Source organism: Sinohyriopsis cumingii, chromosome 10 (genome assembly GCF_028554795.1).
Source record: "Sinohyriopsis cumingii isolate HCF-2022 chromosome 10, ASM2855479v2, whole genome shotgun sequence".
Lineage (NCBI taxonomy): Eukaryota > Metazoa > Mollusca > Bivalvia > Unionida > Unionidae > Sinohyriopsis > Sinohyriopsis cumingii.
Genome location: NC_142970.1, coordinates 36811445 through 36837153, shown reverse-complemented (window position 1 = coordinate 36837153; position 25709 = coordinate 36811445). Strand labels below are relative to the sequence as shown.

Genomic DNA, 25709 nt, shown 5'->3' with positions numbered 1-25709 from the left:
ACTGGGGATCATGCCGCAGACATGTAGCATGATGTCCCACCCAGTCATACTCTCCTGACACCAGGCAGACCAGTCGCAACACTAACATATTAATGCTGAGCACCAAGCGAGGCAGCTGCATGCACCATTTTTATAAGTCTTTGGTATGACTTGGTCGGGGTTCGAACCTGTGACCTCCTGCATCTGAGGCAGATGCTCTAACCACTAGGCCACATGAGTGGTCCAATATGATGCATGTATGTATGTATGGATGGATGTATGTATATCTGTCTGTATGTATGTATGTATGTATGTATGGATGTATGGATGTATGTATGTATGTATGGATGTATGTATGTATGTATGTATGTATGTATGTATGTATGGATGGATGTATGTATAGATGTATGTATGTATGTATGTATGTATGGATGCATGCATATGCATGCTGGTGGTTTAACAACAAATGAGAACAATCCTGGATACACAGTGCTAAGAAAGTTTAGGGATCCACAAAAGGCTACAATAAGATAAAATCCTTAAAATAATAATTCAGATTCTTGACATAAACCCCTCTTTTTTTAAAAACACTCTTAAGATCTTAGCTTGAACAGTCTCACTGGATGCACCCCAGGGCTATAAGGTTGCTTCAAATGAGTACCTCAACAACATCCAGGAAGCTGCAATGGGTCTATTTTACATTTTACCTCAACAACATCCAGAACGTTGCAATGGATCTATTTTACATTTTACCTCAACAACATCCAGAAAGTTGCAATGAGTCTATTTTACATTTTACCTCAACAACATCCAGAAAGCTGCAATGGGTCTATTTGACATTTTACCTCGACAACATCCAGAAAGCTGCAATGGGTCTAATTTACATTTTACCTCAACAACATCCAGAAAGTTGCAATGGGTCTAATTTACATTTTACCTCAACAACATCCAGAAAGCTGCAATGGGTCTATTTTACATTTTACCTCAACAACATCAAGAAAGTTGAAATGGGTCTATCTGAGCCAACAGGTGACTGATGCAGCTAAAGGTAAAGATCTCAAACAAGGGTCACAACTCTATCAAATTTTGCCAGAAATTAAATTTCAAACCTGACCTATTTTCTTAAAATAAACTCTCACACCAAATTTTATTTCAATCTAGATTTGCTTCAAAAGTTATTGAGCAGAACTATTCAATGTCAAATGGCTGGGGGGGGGGGAGGGGGCATAATTCCATAACAATTTGCCTGGAAGTAGTTAAACTTGACCAAGGTCATCTTACTCTTAACACACACCAGAAACCATATTTCATTCAATCCAAGAACTCATTTAAAAGTTATTGATCAAAAAAGTTTGAACTAAAAACTGGGTTATAAATCTGTGAAACATTAACCCAAATGGAAATAACTGAACTTGATCTAAAACTTCATGCCAAATTTTATTTCAATTTACCAATCAAGTCAAAATTTGTAATGGACAGGACTGGATGTGATGGCAAAAATGAAAATGGGTAACAGGATATGCTCCATCATATATATGGATGGGAATGTATACATAACACCTATCATGTTTCTTTGGCAAGCTGCAGGAACGGCCCCCAGGTATATGTTGGATTTAAAGTCAGACCAAGTCATTTAGAGACTGACCATTTAATTTTCAGGTGGTATAGGATTATTTTTTATATTTGGTCTCCAAATAGCTAAGTAAACAATTCTTTCTTTGATTTAAAGAAAAAGAACAAATTATATTCATTTCACTTTGTTGAAGCACAGAAAATGATCTTTATGGTAAAAGAATTTGTGTCCTGGTTCAAAAGAAAATCCTAGGTCAAAACCCAACCCCCTCAAAATTAAATGGTTGGTCCCTAAGTTGACAACGAGTCTGCTGGACCATATCAGTGTTGAAGTGTGGTATTGACTATGCCAGATACATATATAACAAACTAAAGCAAAGACCCTGATATGCATAGTGTGCAGGCATTATTAAAGTGTAATCTGTTCACTTAAATGTTTAAGAATAACAGCAAAAACCATAATTGACTGCTAATAGGTGGCATACAGATGATCTAGGTCAACATGGTTGTTAACTGGGTGAACTGTAGGTATCTTGATACTGTACTTGAAGTTTACTCCTCGCATCAACTGGGCCAAATTTTAGTCTAAAGCTGATTGGCATGATATATACATGTACATGATTTGATATTCTTCACTAACAACCGATGGACAATTTAGCTAGTTATCACCTACAATCATTTATCGTGAACAAAGTATTCAAAATAGTTCTTTGTGAAGTAAAATGCATAACAGAACTACAAATCCAACAGTTTGAACCAAATGGAACATGTCAATAATGATGTTTGTTTTCAGTCAAGGTGAAAAGTTTGAACCCCAAATTATAAAGCCTGAATGTTCAGACTGATTTCCGCCAAATGTTTTTACAAGCGATTAAGTTTTGGAAAACCATATTTGATTGTTTTTATGATTAAATCAATCACTACATCAATTAAAAATAACATTGAAAAACTTAAGCTTTCTTTATAATGTTGAATCATCCTGCAGGTCTATTACAGTCTCATCTGAGCTAAGCACAACGCCATATATGAGTATTGTAATGTAAATTAATTTCAAACAAGACCAATTTTAAAGCTATTCAATTAACCAAGGTATTGAGATGCCTGTAAAGTTCATATTCCCATGGAGTCTATATATATATATATTGTATAGCAGCATCAATAGCCACAGGCATGAGGCCAGGTGAGGTCAGGGAATTATCAGAAATTTTCCAGGTGGAAAATACCTACATGTATCTATTAAACCTCTGCTCTGGCTCCAATAAAACTCAGGTGTGTAAACAAATCACATGCTTGTATTCTTGAAGTACAAGTTATTGAGTAAGTAATTTTTAGAATAATTTTAGAACTTATTGTATACAATGAATTCTAACACCCTGATTGACTAAAAATTTCAAAAATTAGTTTAAATTCTATTAGATTGTAAATAAGTGCATATTGTTTATGAAGAGGATTGATTAAATGAAACATATCAAATATTTTTATACGGTTTAACCTTTTTCTTGCTCAAGGTATTTTACAGCTCAAATATTTTTTAAATACTCGTTGGTACAACTGAAAATTTGTAAATAAAATATACAAGTGACTTTAAAATTGGGATTTTTAAAAATACTATCTAAAGTGTGGTATTATTATAAGTATCAAAATACTACCTAAAGTGTGGTATTATTATAAGTATCAAAATACTATCTAAAGTTTGGTATTATTATAAGTATCAAAATACTACCTAAACTGTGGTATTATTATAAGTATCAAAATACTATCTAAAGTGTGGTATTATTATAAGTATCAAAATACTATCTAAAGTGTGGTATTATTATAAGTATCAAAATACTATCTAAAGTGTGGTATTATTATAAGTATCAAAATACTATCTAAAGTGTGGTATTATTATAAGTATCAAAATACTATCTAAAGTGTGGTATTATTATAAGTATCAAAATACTATCTAAAGTGTGGTATTATTATAAGTATCAAAATACTACCTAAAGTGTGGTATTATTATCGGTAATAAAGCTGAAGAGATTAATGATTAAAACTTCAATGACATGTTCTTTCAAATATCATAAACAATGAAAAGGAAACAAGCTTACTTGTATATTAAAAAACAAGAAATCAGTGGAATATGTTCAGCCTCCCCAGCTGCTAAGATATATTAAACAAAAAAACATTCCAAGTTGCTACATTGAAAGAATGAGTCACTGTGACCTCTATATATAAAAAACATACAAAGTTGCCTGGCTGAAAAAGTCAGTCATTGTCATTGATTTGTTTTGTCCATGATGAATCAAATGTCATGATTGTACATACAAGTGTCAGAAAAGTTGTGCTAAATGAAACATGTCAAACTAATCAATGGAGCATGAAAGTAGGTCACTGTCACCTATTTTGCCAGGACACACAACAGTGTCTGAGAAACACCAGCAAATAAAACCTGATTTGTGTTTGTAAAACACAAATATCCCCCACTGCAGAACAAAGTCTTGTAAAACACCCAAACACCCAAAAGTACAACAAAAATGCTTGTAAAACACAAAAACACCCCACTGTACAATCCAAATTATAAGTCCAACAAATAATGGCATAAAAATGAAATCAGTTTATCAAGATATGCATACAAAGCATGCAACTAAACATGTATACCAATGTTTTATTTGTATATTTCTTGCTGCATTTGCTTTATTGTTAGCACATTTTTATCAAATGTCTAGTCAACAAACTAGTTTAAATTTTCAAAAACATTCTACATTGGCCTGAAAGCTAATGAAGTATAAACAGATTTAGCAAATTCTACTGTCCCATCCAAGGAATTTTTGCTTAATTGTGCTAAAAAGATTTTTTAATATAAATGTTCCAAAACTTGAGAAGTGTTTTTATAAACTGAAACTGTCACGGTGGGTTGAAAATCTAATAAAGTCATATACACAGTGATACAAATATGAAAACCAAATTTTTTTTGCCTCAAACATTTTAGTCAGCATCACATTTTTGCAAATTCAAAAAGAGAAGCATGAAAACTGATGGACTTCCAGTATCTGCCAATTTCATTATCACAGAAAAGGCAGACAAACTGTAACAGAACCAAATGCTTCCAATTACTAGATAAATAAAATGTTCCGATACAAGATTTACATACTTTCTCCTTTTCCTGATGCAAAAGACCTATGTCATGAATTATAGAATCATATCCAATGATCACAATTTTTTCCACATTTGTAAGATTCCAAGAGAACTATTCAGTGTAAAAACACACTGTGAAATACAGTCTCAACTGATCAAGTATATAAAATCCTGACATCAAGGACTCTGATATCAGCTATAAAATTATAGACCTAAGTCTGCCATTATAAACCTCTTTTCCATTGTTAATGACCATTTCACAGCTAGGTGTGTTAATCTGAACCCCATACAGCACACAATTGATGAGCAATGAAGCTTGACAATGGATTTTGTCAACAGAACTAGGCTTTTCAATAATGTACAATACCATAGTTTCTGTCTTCAGATCCTATTTACAGACACCTGAATTTATTGGCAAATAACTGCTGATGCCTTGTTCTGCTATGACAAGACACGAGACACAGACTAATGGCACATTTGGAAAGTGGAGAAAAACCTTGCTTATCAATGGAAATAACCATGTCAAGGCAGGTGTTAGGATTCACAATTCATTAGATCATTTACACTGATAAAACAAATATCATTGGTTTAAAACAATATTCCACCATGAATAGCCTGTCATGCACTGAAAAATGGCGTTAAACCCAAACCAACAACAAAAATAAAACAATATCACTTACCTGTAAAGAAAACAATCTCAAAGGCAAACAATGTAAGAAGAACATGTTACCTCATGCAAAAAAGGACTTGTTTCATATTTTTATAAATAATATTTATGGCAGATCTTCTACTCTCCCACCCATTTAAAACAGATCTCCAGCTCTTCATTCATTAGGACAGATCCTCTACCCTCCCATCCATGACAGATGTTCTGCCTGCCCACCCATTATAACAGATCTTTAACTCAGGCACATACGACAGATCTTATATCCTCCCATTCATTATAACATATCTTCTACCCTCTCATCCATTATGAAAGATCTACCCTCCCATTCCTTATAACAGATTCTCCTACACATTTGACAGATCTTTAACTCTATCACATATTATAACAGATCTTCTTCTCTTCCACCAATTATGACAGATCTCTCTTCCAGTCATTACCCAAATACACTACTCCTTTAACTAATGATATCTGGAAAATAGTTTTTTTCTTCTATTTAATGACGAACTCTGTAACAAGTCAGTTTTATAATATTTAATGACAAACTATGTGATTAGTCAGAGTTTTATTACAATTAATGACACTCTGTAACCAGTCACAGCTGTATTACATTTAATTACAAACTGTGACCAGTCAGAGCTGTATTATATTTATGCAGATTTTCATGAGCAGTGGGTGATGGCTAGGGATTAAAACACTGGATTATTTTGGTTTATGTGTTGTGTTTTTTTAATATGCTTGCATTTTCTTATGGATTATACAGGGTAATACAGTGCAACTTAAGGAATAATTTAATGTATGTATAAGTTTGGCTGCTTGGGTTTGGATATTTTGTTCATTTGTCTGACACTGAATTAAATAGTTTTGGACAGAAAAAGAGTAAATATTTTTTGCCACCCAAAAACATGCAGAAAAGTACGGTATATTTAATGAAATAAAATACATAGAATTTATAATAATAGATGTGCCTTAGAAATCAATAAAAAAATCAGGCCTGCTTGAAACACACCCCACCTGATTAAATCAGCTGTGCAGTTAACAGATAAATTAAATTTTGAAGACAAATACAGCAGTGCAAGGGTTATTATTAGTACCTGTGATTTTATCTGAGTGCTTTGAATTCAGAACAGGTATTAGGCAAAATAAATCTTACCATTTAATTAGAGGTAACACTTTTAGTTCCACAGTTTGAGAATAGTTCTCATCTGATGTAAAATGTAAAGCAAATATAACAGAGATCTCTCGATTGCCCTCACTCAGAACTTCTTACTCAAATATCTTTAACTGACATTAATTAAGTAGAGGTTACTTAGAAAAACATGGACCCATAACTAATCCATGGCTCTTATCATTTGTTTTTACAATCATCTGTCTTCAAACAAATTCAATACACATTCCTACATTATCAGAAACCGCTCTGGTGGCCTAGGGGTTAAAATGTCCGCCTCGGATGCAGGAGGTCATGGGTTCAATCCCCGGCAGAGTCAAACCAAAGACTTACAAAAATGGTATTAACAGCTGCCTCGCTTGGCACTCAGCATCAAGAGGTTAGTGTTAGGACTGGTCGGCCTGGTGTCAGGATAATGTGACTGGGTGGGACATCATGTTACATGTCTGCAGCATGATGCCCCAGTGCTAGACATCACTATAAACTACCACACTGTAGACATCGGAGCGATATGAGTAAAATATTTTAAAGCCACATTAAAAATCCAAATCACACACACACACAGACAATCATAAAACACTGAAGATATGTGATAAGGAAAACAAGCAATAAAAGCAATCCAGACAACTGCAAACTTGGCCCTGAAAATGCAAACCAGTTTTTCATGATTGTTACTTAACAATTTTCTAGTAACATGCACAAAGCATGTCCTAAAAGCTAGGCATATTCATATTTATAAACTTGAACTGTTCAGTGTAATGTTGGGGAGAAATTATATACGTGTCATGTACAGTGCAACCCCGCTATAACGCGAATTCAGATATAACGCGGTTGTGGCGTGGCTCCCGAAATTTTGTATATTCATTCACACATGAAAAAATATTTTTTGTTCAAAGTACATGAAATAGTGTATAAAAAATTGTATTATCATTATGGGGAAGAGATTGCGTATGAATTTGAATTTAATATGATCGTAGCATGGTTCCTGAAATTTTAAATTCATGCATGTGTATTTTTCTTGTACCGTGATTTTTTTTTTTAAGTACGAGAAATAGTGTGTAAAACATTTATTATCATTTTTAGGAATAGTTCGTTTATGAATTTTAAGATAATACAATTGTGGCGTAGCTTCTAAAATTTAACAATATCATCAGGTTCTTGAAGTGTTATGCCAAAATAAACATTATCGGAAATGTTACTTATTACTGGTCCATGAGTAAAGTTAGTAAGTCATCCTTGTGATTGTCAGTTGACCAGTAAATAATGTCTGCTTTATTAGCTGGAAATTGTATTGAGCTTTAAAAAAATTTATAAAAGTGACTCGTGACCACTGCAGGCCTACTGCACTTAGTTCTCGGGTTTTACATGTGTATGGGGTTTCCTTATGAACTCGGTTTTAATTTCCTAATTTTTAAAAAAAATATTTTACCGTTATGGAAAGTTCACAAACGTAATTCGTTCCCTGCACTTTGTACACAAAAAAATGTTATTATCATTTTGGGGAAGAGATCATGTAGGAATTCAACAATAATATGATATATAATACGATTGTGGCATGGTTCCTGAAATTTTAAATACATGTGAATTTTTCTCATACCCAGAAAAATAATTTTTTTTAAAGTACGAGAAATAGTGTGTAAAATGTTTATTATCACTTTGGGGAAGAGTTTGAGTATGAATTCGAATATAATATGATCGTGGCTTGGCTTCTGAAATTTAACAATTTCACCAGGTTCTTAACCCTTTACCTCATAGAGCATAGTGACAAAGTGCAGCACGCTATAAATAGAACACCTGTTACCTAGCAGACTGCATCCGCATAGGCATGCCTGTGAATTGTTAAGCAATGTAGTGGTGTTACGTTTAACAGCAGTTTTAACCATTTTACGTTTTAGGTAGACATCTATTATATGTGGAAAAATTGAAGAGTAAAGTCCGATTGTTATAGCTGTGTAATTATTTTTCACAGAAGAATATTGTATGTGCTATAAAATCGAGAAAGAACTCGTTCACCGTCATGTCAGTGAGGCCGCGTGACCGACCATAGCTGCCATTTCCCATACTCGAAATTTACACGTTTTTCGTCTGCGTCAACATCACTAAGTCATCTGAATTTGATAATCAATAAAAACTAATTGCTGCTTACATAAATATCATAGCCTTTACCAAGGTTATTAAATCTTTCGTGGTTGTGATTCTACTCGTGAAAACTTCGTTAAGTACTGAATGAAATCCTGCCTGTGAATTGTTAAGCAATGTAGTGTTGTTACGTTTAACATCAATTTTAACCATTTTACATTTTTGGTACACATATATTATATGTGGACAAATTTAAGAGTAAAGTCCGATTGTTATAGCTGTGTACTTATTTTTCACGGAAGAATATTTTATGTGCTTTAAAATCGAGAGAGAACTCGTTCACTGTCATGTCCGTGAGGCCGCATGACCAACCGTAGCTGCCATTTCCGATACTCGAAATTTACAAGGTTTTCGTGTTCATCTATATCACTAAGTCATCTGAATTTGATAATTTATAAAAACTAATTGCTGCCTACATCAGCATCAGAGACTTTACCTAATTTATTGAATCTTTCGTGGTTGTTATTCTAATCGTGAAAACTTCTTACGTACTGAATGAAATCTGCGGCTGCCATTTTGAAGAGTGGAGATTACGACCCAGTTACTTTAAATAGCAGATATCGATCAGTGCATGAATAGTGACCACGTGATCTGACGTAATTGTCATTCGCAGAAATGAATGTAGTATGTAATAGGGGGGTTTTCCCCGATGCTGGCGCTACGAAAACTAGCTCAAAATGGCTGATATTTGCCGCAGGCGTCAAAAGGCGCTTCTATGCGAATCTTGTAGAGACGTCAAAAGGCGCTTCCATGCGAATGGAGTAGAGGCGTCCAAAGACGCTTGTATAAGGTAAAGGGTTAAAGTATTATGTCAAAATTAACATTATTGGAAATGTTACTTGTTAATGATCCATGAGTAAAGCCAGTAAGTCGTCTTTGTGATTGTCTTCAATTAATTCTGTATACAATCATTGCTCAAACAATAGTCGACATGTGTTTCTTCTTTAACTGCATACACAACCAAGTAACAGACAATGTGGTGATTGTTCAAAGATTCTCACAATTTAATAAACATCAAAACATGAAAGCCGCCAACATGTTTGCTGGGCTTGGCAGTGTTATTAGATGCAATCAGTTGACCAAGTAAATAATGTTTATTAACCGGAAATTGAAATGGTATGAAATTGTACATGCTTTCAGCTTATAATTTTTTTTTATATAAAAGTGACTCCTGTCCATTGCAGGCCTACTGCGCTTAGTTCTTGGGTTTTACATGGGTATAGTGTTTCTTTATAAACTGATTATTAATTTCCTATTTTTTATAAAAATATTTTACCGTTATGAAAAAGCAAGTTCACAAATGCAAGTTGTTCTCTGCACTATGCGCAATGATTAGTATAGTAGTTTTCACACTTTTCTTTTGATATTCACAAAATCTGAAGTAAAAGTTATATGCACGCTGGAAACATGTGTTGATTGGTAATTATTCTTGCTCTAGTCATTCAAACAAATAGGCGTACAAGCGTTAATTATTGGAAATTTGCAATGGATAAATGTACACGGAAACACATATGAGAAAATTTTAGCAGTATGAAATCTGTACAGATACCGTTCATAGACTCTGGAACGTAATGAACCGTACACGTGCTTTGTCTTTCTTAACCTAATTTTGCTGTTAATGTTTCCCATTGACTTCAGACATAATGATGTGTGACAAAATTATTGAACAGTTTAAATATGTCTGCAATTTTTGCAATGGAATTACATATATTGTGGATTATTTCAAGCCCCGACGATACAATATCAGACAGGAAGTAAACAGTGTTGATACTCTGTTCATGTTGTATATTAGATGTTGAATTCAGATACAATGATCTAGGAAAAAATTATTCAATACTGTAAATCTGTGTGCAATTTTTCAATGGAATTACACGCATTATAGATGAACTGACTGCCACGATAGTAAACGGTGTTGATACCCTGTTCATCATATACATTTGACCTGAATACACATATATGTGCCAATGAGTTGTTCTTTGAAAAAAGTAAAATACTGTAAAACCCCACATTAACATGACCCTGATATTAATGCAATCCAATTTTTTGGACCCCAATTTTATCGCATTATAGCAGGGTTCCACTGTATCAATACTACACAACATATGACACAGGAGATATTGATGCATGTATCAACTTGAAGAATGGATTATCTTAATAACAAAAGTCATTTCTAAAACCAGTCTGAATGTGGGAAACGATTCTTAGCAATGAATCCATTTCCTGCAAATACAAAAACAACTGACGCAATGGCTCACTCACATGAAGAAATCTCAGTTTAAGAATAATGTGGCAAATTACTAATAATTATTCATGTCTGTTGAAGATTAAAGCAACTTTAATAAAATATGTACCATTTGTGTCAATTCTGCACTTTTTGTATTAATGTGTTACACATGTACATGTATTAAGATGGTAAAATTATCAATGCATCAGTGAATAGTAAAATGGAAGACCAATCTTAAAAGCCTCAACAGCTGCCATGGACATACAGTTCTTAATTATTTTTCTCACCAAGTAACGAGAGTTTTCCTTTGGTTTTGGCTTCCCCACCAGTATTCTTGGCAACACACTCAAAGGTTCCACAGTCATTGCGTGAGGCCTCACGGATTACAAGTTGTGCAGTTCGGCCATCAAAGGAAGCTTTACCTTGCCAGCTGTTAATCTTACGACCATCTTTGTACCATGTTGTTGAAGCATCCATGGCATCTGGTGATAAAAGTTTAGAATTTTCTTTTCCAATTTTAACCAACCATGTACAACATATATTGAAGATACAAGAACTGAGAAAAATTGACATGGTGAATTTAATATTCTTCTTTATTCCCTCCTTCACTCTGACAGGCTTTGAGTTCTCTGAAACATTCTGTAAAAGCAGAAATTTCTGCAAGTAGAATGATGTTACTGATCTGTGAAGACGGAAATTAGAACTTGTACATTTCTGCACATGTTGTACAGCATCAGTAAATTCTCAAGGTTGATTTTCAACTGAACTAAATAATTTTAGCCAATCAAATTCATCTGCTATCTGAATGTCCTGATTCTTCAGTGTTAATGGGATAATAATAATTTCAAAATATATTGTTTTAGAAAGAATATTTATTCAGTTATAATATTGCAATTTATGGTTTAGTGAGTAGTACCAGTGATTATACTATTATTAATTAAACAATATTCACAAATGATTATATTTGACTGACTTGAGAACTTGCATTCCAGAGTGACATCCCTCTGACTGCTGGCCACTTCCATGTCCTCTAGAGGAATGTCCACTATGGGAGCTAGAAAACCGGTCTGGCTAGTGTGGAGTGGTGGTCGTACTGGAATTTAATTGACAAACAATCCAATTAACATGAGTTCTGATTGGTTGCTTTCTGATATATTCTTCATAACAAAAAGTATGCCATAGCTGGCTTGTCAAGCTTTCCTTTATGTTTAGAGCACATTGGTGTTGCACACATTAAGATGTACTCACATAGCTTGTAACATGACTATGTAGTCAATGGTGTTGTATATATCAAGGTGTATCCACACAGCCTGTGAAATGACTATGTAGTCAGTGGTGTTGTATACATCAAGGTGTATCCACACAGCCTTGAAATGACTATGTAGTCAATGGTGTTGTATACATCAAGGTGTATCCACACAGCCTGTGAAGTGACTGTGAAGTGACTATGTAGTCAATGGTGTTGTACACATCAAGGTGTATCCATATAGCCTGTAAAATGACTATGTAGTCAGTGGTGCTGTACACATCAAGGTGTATCCACACAGCATGTAACATGACTATGTAGTCAGTGGTGTTGTACACATCAGGATGTACTCACGTAGCTTGTAACATGACTACGTAGTCAGTGGTGTTGTACACATTAAGATGTACTCACGTAGCTTGTAACATGACTATGTAGTCAATGGTGTTGTACACATCAAGATGTACTCACATAGCTTGTAACATGACTATGTAGTCAGTGGTGTTGTACACATTAAGATGTACTCATGTAGCTTGTAACATGACTATGTAGTCAATGGTGTTGTACACATCAAGATGTACCCATATAGCCTGTAACATGATTATAAAGCCAATGTTGTAGTACACATCAAGATGTATCCACACAGCTTGTAACATGACTATGTAGCCTGCAGCATTGTATACATTAAAATGTATCCAAACAGCCTGTAACGTAACTATGTCCTACGGCCATTTTGAACTTCATGCTGGATATGGCTATTACCAAATATCAGTATTTTTCTAAACTGTATACAGGCATGTTCTAGAAAGACCTGCATTCAGCAAAATTGCTTGCACATGATAATAAACAGACATGCACATTGTCCATCAGTATTGACACAGATTTAGGGGGCTCATTTCTGAGACTAAATTTAGTGTGGATGTATAACTGGACAGACATGTAGATAGGCCTACATTCTTATGAGCATATGTGATTGCTATATAAAGCTTCCATCAATGCAGGCTTGAAAAAAGCAGACCTCCAAGTCAAGTATAAAGGTCATTTTTTCTCTCTAATTAGAAAAGAGTGACTTGGCACCAAAAATTCAAAAATTTTAACCATACATTTGTATTTCACTGATTGCCAGATGTTGTTATGCAAAATGACATCAACAACTCAAAACAAAATTTACAAAATTATGCAAGATCCAACCCAATGGCAACATTATAGTTATGACAATTGAGACAGCCATTTTGAAACCTGTAATTCTCCCTAGGCCTAAAGATATACTGATAATTAATTATTTAACACGTTAACCCCTAGCGACGACTTTACGGGGCAGGAGGTAGTAGCCTACTGCCGAGTCCTGTAGCGTCATGGTCATGCATGATACACTAAAGTGGGTGGTATTATAAAAGGTAGACAAATGTAGCTCTACAATGATACCAAATAATCTGGAATATCTAGCTGCACTACAAAATACAGATAGAAAAACCTCATTTTTTGGACCCGACTTTTTTTTAACCCAAAATTTGCCCGTGGTTGGAATCTGATTTTGTGTCCGGATTTTAGACTTTTTGGTCTCAGATCTAAGGCAAACCGGTATAACTGCAAACTGACAGATGAGCCTTTGCAAAAAGTAGGATAAGATGTGCATTTGGAATAAAGATAGGTCTCCATACAAGAAAGTAGGATAAGATGAGCATCTGGAATAAAGAGTGGTCTCCATACAAAAATAATGGCTCCGTTTAGCAACAACAACAAAAAAAGTCCAACTTTTACCTGTCTGCCTGTGCGCGAGTCAAATAGCCAACGGAAATCGATGTTCTAACACCACTAGGCAGTATGTTATTGAAAGATGACTGGGGATTTGGTGTTTTTGAGTCTATTCAGAAATAGCTTTCAAAATGTGTTTCCTACTCGATTTTTAGGCAAAAATGACAAAAAGCTCCAGGGGTTAATGTGTTAAAAAGAAAAAAGTAATTTGACTCCTTTTCAGCTTTCTCTAGAGCATTTGAAGACCAAGAAATGAATGTCAGGAAAAACTAAGCAAAACTTACTGAAGACCTCTAGGTCAGCTGTGACTTCTGCTGATCCTGCGGAATTGTGGATCGTACATGTGTACATTCCTTGGTCTTCCAAAGCAGCCTCCACCACCTCCAGAATAAAGTACTCATTTTCCTTGTACATCTGTAATAAATAAACTCAAGGTCAAAACATGGCTTCATTATCTTCAAACTCTCCTGAAAACATTCTCTTAAAATATGTATCCCCCTAGAATTCATCTGGTTGTTTGAGATAAAACTGTATTAATTTATTTCTGGGAAATTTAAAAGCATTTTGTCCTGATATTACGACTAATTTCTGTATGGCAATTTGATATGTTTTCAGTACATATAAGTTTCCTGACAGACAGACAGATAGGCAGACAGCTGTGCAGGCGATTATTAAAACCAAACATTATGTGTACCTTATACTTTTTGTTAGCAGCCAGAGTAGTTCCATCTTTGCTCCAGAAAAGTTTGGTTTGTGGGGAACCATCAAATGAAGCTTTGAACTTGGCCGTCTCGCCACTGTTGATAAATTGGCGTCGTGGTTTGATGATGAATTCTGGTGTTCTCTCTTTAGCATCATCTCTGTCTCTCTTTTCTTTTATTAGTTTTCTATAATTCAAGAAATAACCAAAGTTCAGAAAAATACTTTATTCTGATAAATGCATAAACAACAGTTACATCAATAAAAGGATTTATAAAAATCTAATCAGCATTTTATCGAACATATGGTTTGGAGTTTTTAAATAAATTTGCTATCAATGTTTTCAACTTACAAAATACTGGTAAAATGTATCATTTCATTTTTAAATTTGTAAACTCTAAATAAGAAAATAAATTCTCTGTGCCAAAACTTAAGTGACTAAAATAAAGGTGATTTGTACTGGTGGATGTTGTATGAAAACTTATAGACAACATAGCATTACATTTTAGGAATACATGTAGGTATGGACTTGTATACTTAGGAATACATGAATGTATGGACTTACAATATATACTTAGGAATACATGTAGGTACACCGCTCCCTCGATAACTCGCGCCCGGATAACTCGCGATCCCGCTTATAACGCGGTGTCCGTCTTGGCTCCCGATTTTTTCCAGAGAAAATGTATTTAAAATATCTTTAAAATATGCTGAACATGAAAAAAATTACGATAAGAATTGATAAATTAAACCTTGATACATTGCTCGTTTTATTATCGAAAATGGTGATTAATGCCCGTAAAAATATAATCCATATTTTGAAATTTGCAAGTTCTAGAGAAGAATTAATTTCAGAGATCTCGAAAACGCTTAATTACGCGTATTTGGACGCCAATTTTTGATCTGGGACGCAGAAAAGGCGGGAGTCCTCCGTACGCATGTAATAGGTGCGCGGGAAAATTCAAAGATTTGCCGGTCCTGTTTCAGTTCAGCCACCTGCTTTGTGGGAAAATGTGTAGATCAGTTTACTGTGCTGATATTTACAATGACAGAATTCAGTGACTGAAAGACTCTTTGATGTACTGTTGCTATTTCATAAGAGTACATTAAAAAAAAAGAACATGATGCAACAGCTAGGCGGCTAGTTCAAAGGCTTTGACTTGGCGGCCGAGTGAAAAAATATACTGATATTTAGTGATTGAATTCAGAGGCAGAAAGACCCAGTTTTAAAATCCTAGCGAGACCTCTGTTTAAAGATATCATATATTATGTAAGTTTTTAGGATAAATAGTTGTCATTATACTGTAAATAAACAGTCTGGTGAAATAGCGATCAATGAAAACTTCTGGTAAATGTTAACAGGTGGCAACAGAGAATGAAATAAACACCAATTAAACGACTTCCTGTGTGAAAGTCTAATCCTTTAATTCCGTTTCAGTGTAAACATTATAATTACAACATAGTCTGTTCATTGAAAACATGAAAAGAGTCAATCGACCGTCACATTGAAACCCGTGAGTACTTCTGTGAGAACCTAATTACATGTACATGCCGGCTTTGTTTTGATCAACAACTTGGGGAAGTGTTTGTTGCATTAAAAAAAAAATCGATTACAAGAGACCTCGGGTGCTGGATTAAGCGTCTTGGAGCTGCCTTCGACGTAAAGCTAAACAGTAACAGAGACAACGACGACGATAGTGACTTCGAATGTTTCAGTGAACTGATGTCATTAATGCCGAGGCTGTTTGGGAGAAATTAGTACAGACTCATGGTCCTGAGATGGGCGTTTCTCTTGATGGAGGAGTGGATTTGTTCTGACAATGATTGCCCTACAGCCGCATACATGTCAGATGAAACTATAATTATTTCTATAGCGAACAAATTTGCAGCAGAAGACGATTCTAACTGGAATAACACAAGTGTTGAAAGTGATGCAGACACAGATGTTGCACCCCCACCCCTCTGCACAGGAAGCAAATATTTTGATACTGCCATAAGGTGGCTAGAGACCCAAAATGTTGACTACGTAAAGCTCATGCAGTTGAGAAATCTGGGGGATTTTGCTCGGCGGCAGAGAAACCAAGGAGTAACACACACACAAAAAATTAACTGATTTTTTCAAAAAGTGAATTGATATTTGTCAAGCGCGGCACAAACGGCAAGTATTAACTTGTTCTAATTTACGTTGTTTTAAATTTGAGACCAATTAAATATGTTAGTACTGATTAACTCTTGTTTTTTTTCCCATTTTACTTCTATCGCATTCAAATCTATCTATCTATCTATCGTTCGATCGACACTGTTTCTCGAAAAGAGTCGATCTTTTGTGTAAAAAAAAATTATAATTTGGCTCAAACAATAAAACTAGAATGTATACAATTCAACATAAAAATTAGTGACGTAGTACACAATGTGTGAAGTGGTACACATGTTCAGCGAACGGAAACCACGTGGAATAATGTTTTCAATGATCGCCTCAATATACTGTAATTTATCCTGAAATTTTTAATGTTGTCCTATGAGAAAATAATAAAGTACACCGTTATGAAGAGATATTTATTAACAGTTAATCTCAGAACGATTATAAAGTGAATATTCAACAGTATAATCTGCCTACCCCCCCCCCCATTTTTACGTTATGTCGTCAATCACTATTGGTTTTGGGCTTATTTTATAGGTCCCTCGATAACTCGCCCCTCGCTTATAGTGCGGTCGATGTTTCTGGACCCCGATGTGCGCGAGTTATCGAGGGAGTGGTGTATGGGGTTATAATATATACTTAGGAATACATGAAGGTATAGTCTTATGATACATACTTAGAAATACAAGTCTCTACTTACCCTGTTGTGGTGTCCACTTGGAATTCAACTGAAAAAATAAATTGTTGATGATTTGAATGCTGTCACTATACTCTCTTATTTGAGACAGTTATGATATACTTGAAAAATAGACGAAAAATAACTTTATATCTAATTTTGTTAAAAATCAGACAAACTTTACTTTTGCCTAAAAAGTTGGAGGGTGCTTTGTCTTATGGTTGGTCCTGTAGTATATCAATCAATCCTTTACAAAAACTACTAAAACAAAATTGGCAGTCAACTGGTGGAATTTTTCTTGCAGAATTTATCAAATATATAAATATGGATATGTTACAAGATTTTTAAAACTGTTTATTGGATACACTAAGCCAGATTTCAAGCTTGAAATAGTATTACAGTTGTATGAATTCTACATGAAATGTTGTTGTTGTGGGTCTAATGCCATTTTCAGCCCAAGATAGGGTTTATATGGTGGCCATTATAACTTGTTGGTAAAGAATCCAGAAAAATCCTGGAAGGAACCACCATCCCATGGGATGATACTTGTATGCTTTCTCACATACCCACAGACTCAAACCCATGTGGATAGAGATGAGATGGCAGTGACCGGTAAAGTCGAGTTCTTTACACCACCTGACCAACTAAAATTTTGTAAATGCTCTCATTTGATTAGAAACAATGAGACAGAGTCCCCTGTAACACTCACCATACCAAAATGTCTACTGGGTGACAGAAGGATTTCTTGATACAGAAAGTTCATTTTTACATGTTTGCAGGGAATTGATCAGCAATGTGTGTGTTCTTGTCTGACTTTTACCATTGCCTTATGAAAGAAAATACTTTACAAATATTGAGAATTTTTTTTTTAAATTCCCAAAAACAAAAGGAACAATACAACCACAAATATGATATGATTATTAAGTGTCAAGGGGATAACTTGAACAATTTTGGAATTTTGCTCCGGGAATGAAAGTGTTTATGATGGAGAAATGGATAAAAAAAAATCTTGATTTTTATTTACAGTAAAAGTCACATAAAGTATAAACGATATATATTTGCTTATAAGTCCAAATGCAAACTGCATAAAACCAAATCAGCCATTACACAATGCACCAACAGATGCAGTCTGTAAGGAGCAATCAGAAGAACAAATAAAACAGACCCATATCTGCTATAACATTATGCAATGGCAGATCATGTCTGTATTGTTTGTACTGGGGCTTGACTTGTAAGCAAGTATACAGAATAACAGAGTTTAAAAGGGATATATTGAATGACTGTATAGTTTTCTTCCAGAAATGACTATATAAATGATGGTAAATGACTATATAAATGAGTGTATAAATGACTATATAAATGTGTGTATAAATGACTATATAAATGATGGTATAAATGACTATATAAATGTAAATGAGTGTATAAGTGACTATATAAATGATGGTATAAATGACTATATAAATGATGGCATAAATGATCAACAGATGGACAAAAATCTTAACAATATTAAAACTTAAAAATCTCCAATAGCAAAAGGCACATTTGAATGACGTGTCAAGTATATGTACCAAGGCACATCTGGATCACTACTATAATGCATGTACCAAGGCACATCAGGACTGCTAGTCTAATATGTGTAACATATGGCACATCTGGATCACTACTATAATGCATGTACCAAGGAACATCAGGACTGCTAGTCTAATATGGGTAACACATGGCACATCTGGATCACTGGTCTAACATGTGTGACAAGGTACATCTAGACAACCAGTCTAATGTGTTTAGCAGGACACATCTAGATCACTAGTATAATGTGTGTACCAAGGCATACCTGGACCACTAGTGTAATGTGTGTACCAAGGCACATCTGGACCACTAGTGTAATGTGTGTACCAAGGCACATCTGAACCACCACTAGTATAATGTGTGTACCAAGGCACATCTGGACCACTAGGGTAATGAGTGTACCAAGGCACATCTGGACAACTATAGTCTGACTATATATCCCCATTTGTTTGTACCCCCTACTGATTCCAATAACAAAAATGTTTAATGTGATAAAAAGTGCACAGAACTAAGTCAACTGAATCACTGATTTATAATTTCTAACCTGACTGTGACCAGAATGGCACTAATACTGGCATCCACTGCACCTTTCATGCTTCATGGACTTTCCATACTAGCACAGTGCCATATTGTGTACACTATGGGCTAGTTTATTTCCATCAGACAACATAATGATGTATTTCATCATATTTGGTAACTGCTGGATAATTCCGTAAATTACCATAATGTTGACAGTTTGGAATTATATCCCTTTGCACACATGAACACAGAAATTAAGCTGCTTATTAAATCCACATGAAAGGCAAACTTGTTGTTGCCATTCTTTTCCTTTGCTTGCTTAGACATTGTCAATATCGATAGCAGACGACATATGATGTACATCTGTAGTCATGCACACACCCCTTTGCCAAAAATGGACTTGTCCAGGAATTGGAAATGGATCTCGAGCATGTCAGTCTATTATATTGAAAACTTCTGTTAAGCATGAAACGCACAGATGATGATAGTGTTAGGGCCACTCTACTCACAGTCAAATTATAAATCAATGAATGAATTGACTAACGCACAGATGATGATAGTGTTAGGGCCACTCTACTCACAGTCAAATTATAAATCAATGAATGAATTGACTAAGTACTGTGCACTTTTTATCACATTAAATAATACTGGGTTTTTTGAATTGGCTGGTGGGTACAAACAAACAGGGAGGTATATTAACACTATAGTGTAATGTGTGTAACAAGGCTTATCTGGACCACTAAGTGTAATGTATTTATAAAGATTCATTTAGTTAGGGAGTTATGCCCCTGGAAATAAAAATGATGAAAGTGGTTGGATGGAGGGACAGAACTCATTCCTACATCCCTCACCAACTTCTTTGTGGGGGGAGCATCCAAAAAAATTTGGATAGTACTAACCAGATCCAGATCCTCCATCAATACTTCTGTTCCTACTGTCTCCTGAAAAATAATAATACAATGTTAATATTTATGGTCCATTTACAGTAATACAAAACCATGTGAAAAACTGTTACAGCTCACACTCTGAACACAACAGATTCAAGACAAATAAAAACAGTATTACTTATTTCTCCAAACTTTTCTTTTCTTCAAATAGACCAGGGGAGTGTCCATCAAATAGACCTGAGCAGTTCTCACCAAATAGAAAAGAAGAGTGCCCATCAAGTAGACCAGGACTACCCACCAAATAGACCAGAGGGGTGCTCACCAAATAGACCAGAGGAGTGCCCACCAAATAATTGTTGTTGTTGTAGGGCTTAACGCCATTTTTCAGCACAAGATCGGCCATACATTGCGGCCAGTATTAATGGTGGAGGAAGAACCCGGGAAAACCCCAGAAAGAACCAATGACCCACAAGAAGCTACTGGCAAGCTTTCTCACATACCCACATTGGCTGAATCTGAGACTCGAATCCACGCAGTCAGAGCTGAGATGGCAGTGATCCATAATGTTGAGCTCTTTAGACCACTTGGCCACTCGGGGCTCCGCCCACCAAATAGACCAGAGGAGTACTCATCAAATAGACCAGAGGAGTGCCCACCAAATAGACCAGAGGAGTGCACACCAAGTAGACTAGAGGAGTGCCAATCAAATGGACCAAAGAAATGGCCATCAAATGGACCAGAGGAGTGCCTATCAAATAGACCAGAGGAATGCCCACCAAATAGACCAGAGAAGTGCCCACCAAACAGACCAGAGGAGTGCCCACCAAACAGACCAGAGGAGTACCCACCAAATAGACGAGGAGTGCCCACTAAATAGAACAGTGGAGTACCCATCAAGTAGACCAAAGGAGTGGCCATCAAGTGGACTAGAGGAGTGCCCATCAAATGGACCAAAGGATTGACCATCAAATGGATCAAAGGAGTTCCCACCAAATGGACCACAGGACTGCACATCAAATGAACCAAGGGAGTGCCCACCATTTACCGTATTTATTGGGTACAAATGTATCAATTATCCAGGTAATCAATTATTTAGACAAAATCAATGTTTCCTGATTAGCCAGAATACAAGATTTTGACAGCTCATATATATCACAACATTTTCTGGCAACTGAGGAAACTATTTGTATTAGAATAAGAAAAAGCCGATTATTCATGTATTTTTGAAGAAACAAATACTTTTTCAGTTCATAATACTTAAAAATCCAAATAACCAGCTCTCACATTATCAAGAATTGGCTGTATTCGGTATATATTTAATGTAATTCCATTCTTGTTACATAACATTTTGGTGACACAAACAAACTTGTTATACATTATTGATATACACAATTAATATACATCACCGATATATATACAGTGCACTTGATATACATTACACAGGTGTATTTCTATTCAAGAACGCAGAAGATCTCTATTACAAATAAGTTACTGATATGCAAGTAGCCGCTGAATTGTGTGGTTTCAACTAATGCAAATTTTGCAATTACTCGATTTCATGTGAATTTATAAAAATATATTTGCTTTAGTGAAGATTAATAAATATTAAAATCATTTTCCCACCCATCCCTCCCCAAGAAATAAATGGCTAAAATGAATGATATTAAAGTTAAAACTGAGTTACATATTTTCCATGAAAATTAAAGACAGTGAAATGTTTTAGTTTTGTGATTTCATATTACACAGACATTCTTGGGTAAGCAACTATCATGTAAGTCGGGGGTTAGCAGTATTCTGTGGTGGTATCCTTCTGGGTCAACTGAATTTTCAAATAAAAATTTGTTGCTTATTATTAAAATAAGAATGTTCTTGCCATTATACTTAATACAGACACAGTGCTTGAAAGCATATTTTGAGCTTTTGTTTCATAAATAATTTACTATTAGTTGATTACAAATATTGTTTATTTTTCTGTTTTATAAAATGTACAAAATTAAAAATGCTGGTGTGCCTTTCCATCTTTAGAACAATTTAACAGCGTGATGTCTTTTCAACATCCAAAGTTTTAGTACCACTGATTAGCAAGACAATACACTGTACTTCGTTACTGTCAATTATACTATAAAAAGTGCGTTGTGCTCCAATATATTAGACTTTTGTTTGTATGTATTATAGGACTAAATAACTGAAAGAAAGAATATAAATTTACTTAGATTTCTAGTTGGGAGATGATGCTGTAAGCACCCTTTAATTTGTATATTAGGGTGTCTATCTATCAGTGATAAAATAGCTTTTGTAACACTGTCCACCAAGTGGGGTCAAGACATTGTCAATGTAGGCTATTTTTAGGCTTCAGTAATTCAGTCTGTCCACTAAGTGGGGTCAAAACATTGTCCATGTAGCCTATTTTTAGGCTTTAGTAATTCAGTCTGTCAATGAAGGTTATTTGTAGGCTAAGTAATTACAGATTTTGTCACATCCCCATAATTCATAACTTGCCCTATATCACTATCCCCTGCCTCTATTCATCAATAAGTGTAGCTAAGTTAAGATTACAAAAAAGTGATATTACTTATAATTATCCACTCCTGCCCACCCCTAATTTGTGTAGGTTCACTTAAAGTAACCATAAGATTCATTCACTTATCTGACCCTGATCTGCACGTGCATTATGCTACAGCAGATCAGGGTCTTTGTTGTTTGCAGTTTGTCTTTACTTATAAGCAAGTACAAGTATATTTGGTATATGCTTATTGTTCATATTGTTGATATGACATGATTATTCAAAAACCATGTTATCTAATGTAGCAAAAATTCAGTTCAATTAAATTACCAGTCAGTAATTTCAACAGAATCCAAAAATTACAGTCTCTACATTTAAGTCTAACAGGCAATGCAACATGCCACAGCCCAAATGTCATTTTCAGCACTGATTTTAATCTCTTACATTTAAGTCCAAAGGAAAATGCAATGTATTGTGATACCACAGCCCACCTGTTAAAATTCATTGATTCCAATCTCTACAAAGTCAAGGGGCAATGAAATGTATCATGCCACATCCCACCTGTCAAAATTCATCGATTCCAATCTCTACAAAGTCAAGGGGCAATGAAATGTATCAGGCCACATCCCACCTGTCAAAATTCATTGATTCCAATCTCTACAAAGTATAAGGGGCAACACAATGTGTTAAACATACAACAGCCTTATTATTAAAATTTTCACTGATTCTGATCTCCTACATTGAAGTCCAAGGGGCAATGCAATGTATCATGATGCCACAGCCCTCATGTCAAAATTCATTGATTCCAATCTTTACAAAGTCTAAGGGGCAATGTAATGTATTAAACATGCTCCAGCCCTCATGTCAAAATTCATTGATTCCAATCTTTACAAAGTCTAAGGGGCAATGTAATGTATTAAACATGCTCCAGCCCTCATGTCAAAATTCATTGATTCCAATCTTTACAAAGTCTAAGGGGCAATGTAATGTATTAAACATGCTCCAGCCCTCATGTCAAAATTCATTGATTCCAATCTTTACAAAGTCTAAGGGGCAATGTAATGTATTAAACATGCTCCAGCCCTCATGTCAAAATTCATTGATTCCAATCTTTACAAAGTCTAAGGGGCAATGTAATGTATTAAACATGCTCCAGCCCTCATGTCAAAATTCATTGATTCCAATCTTTACGAAGTCTAAGGGGGCAAAGAAATGTATTAAACATGCTCCAGCCCTCATGTCAAAATTCATTATGCAATGCATCATGATGCCACAGCCCACCTGTCAAAATTCATTGATTCCAATCTTTACAAAGTCTAAGGGGCAATGTAATGTATTAAACATGCTCCAGCCCTCATGTCAAAATTCATTGATTCCAATCTTTACAAAGTTTAAGGGGCAATGTAATGTATTAAACATGCTCCAGCCCTCATGTCAAAATTCATTGATTCCAATCTTTACAAAGTCTAAGGGGCAATGTAATGTATTAAACATGCTCCAGCCCTCATGTCAAAATTCATTGATTCCAATCTTTACGAAGTCTAAGGGGGCAAAGAAATGTATTAAACATGCTCCAGCCCTCATGTCAAAATTCATTATGCAATGCATCATGATGCCACAGCCCACCTGTCAAAATTCATTGATTCCAATCTTTACAAAGTCTAAGGGGCAATGTAATGTATTAAACATGTTCCAGCCCTCATGTCAAAATTCATTGATTCCAATCTTTACGAAGTCTAAGGGGGCAAAGAAATGTATTAAACATGCTCCAGCCCTCATGTCAAAATTCATTATGCAATGCATCATGATGCCACAGCCCACCTGTCAAAATTCATTGATTCCAATCTCTACAAAGTCAAGGGGCAATGAAATGTATCATGCCACAACCCACCTGTCAAAATGCATCAATGATTCTAATTTATACATTTAAGTCTGAGGGGCAATGCAATTTATTAAACAAGTCCCAGCCATCGTGTCAAAATTAATTCATTCCTATATCCTACATTTAAGACCATGGAGCAATCCAATGTATCACAATGCCACAGCCCACCTGTCAAACTTCAACATTGATTCTCATCTTTCATTTAAGTCTAAGGGGCAATGCAATGTATTAAACAATAAACAAGTCCCAGCCATCGTGTCAAAATTAATTCATTCCAATATCCTACATTTACGTCTAAGGGGCACTGCAATGTATTAAACATGCCCCAGCACTACTGTCACCTACTGAGTCATGGTTGAAAGAAAATGATGCTGTTACGGACATTTTTAGGTAATGTACCCTAGAGTCGCAGAGTATTAATGGTATACTGGTTTACCATAGTATTTTGTTTAAGTGGTACATATGGTACTTTTCTCATTGCAACATTACGTTGGTAGTTTCCATCACAAAAGAATTCCCGAGCAATCTTATTCTTTATTTAATGATAACATCATGTTCCCCTTTTTTATTGACAAAATAGTTGTAATTTTTTTTTTACAAAGCAGTTAAATTTGGTACAAATTAATTTTGAATATTACTAATATAATTATATGTGTGATCCTCTGATATGTTTGAAACCTGTCAAGTATGCCAATGTGGTGGTTGAATACAATGTTGGGAAACAAATTCAGGTCAAATCCTGTTGAACTTCTAGAAAAATCTCAGATTACAAATTTAAGTTTTTATTTATTTAATAGTGTATGTTAATGTGTTAAGTACACACATTAATTTGTAGGACTATGAATCTGTCTAAGATTTTCAGGATATCAGACATTTTCTGTTTTGAATTGTACATACTGTAATATCCTAAGGCGAGTAAACATTTTCTAGTTTGTTGTATTTCTGATAAATATATTGCCTGGGTGTTCACATC

General features: G+C 35.0%; 1 protein-coding gene across 37 annotated transcripts in view; it reads right to left on the bottom strand.

Annotated features, from left to right (window-relative positions):
- Nucleotides 1-25709, bottom strand: part of LOC149789875 (uncharacterized) — a 704306-nt gene that overhangs the window by 8071 nt on the left and 670526 nt on the right. For all 37 annotated transcript variants that reach the window (XM_089971883.1, XM_089971882.1, XM_089971888.1 and 34 more), the window contains 6 exons: nucleotides 20364-20405; nucleotides 17401-17428; nucleotides 14556-14748; nucleotides 14146-14275; nucleotides 11837-11956; nucleotides 11151-11345 (listed from right to left, as the gene is read on the bottom strand). In XM_089971883.1, the coding sequence (XP_089828009.1) occupies nucleotides 11151-11345; nucleotides 11837-11956; nucleotides 14146-14275; nucleotides 14556-14748; nucleotides 17401-17428; nucleotides 20364-20405 (708 nt within the window). The remainder of the gene's footprint in view (nucleotides 1-11150; nucleotides 11346-11836; nucleotides 11957-14145; nucleotides 14276-14555; nucleotides 14749-17400; nucleotides 17429-20363; nucleotides 20406-25709) is intronic.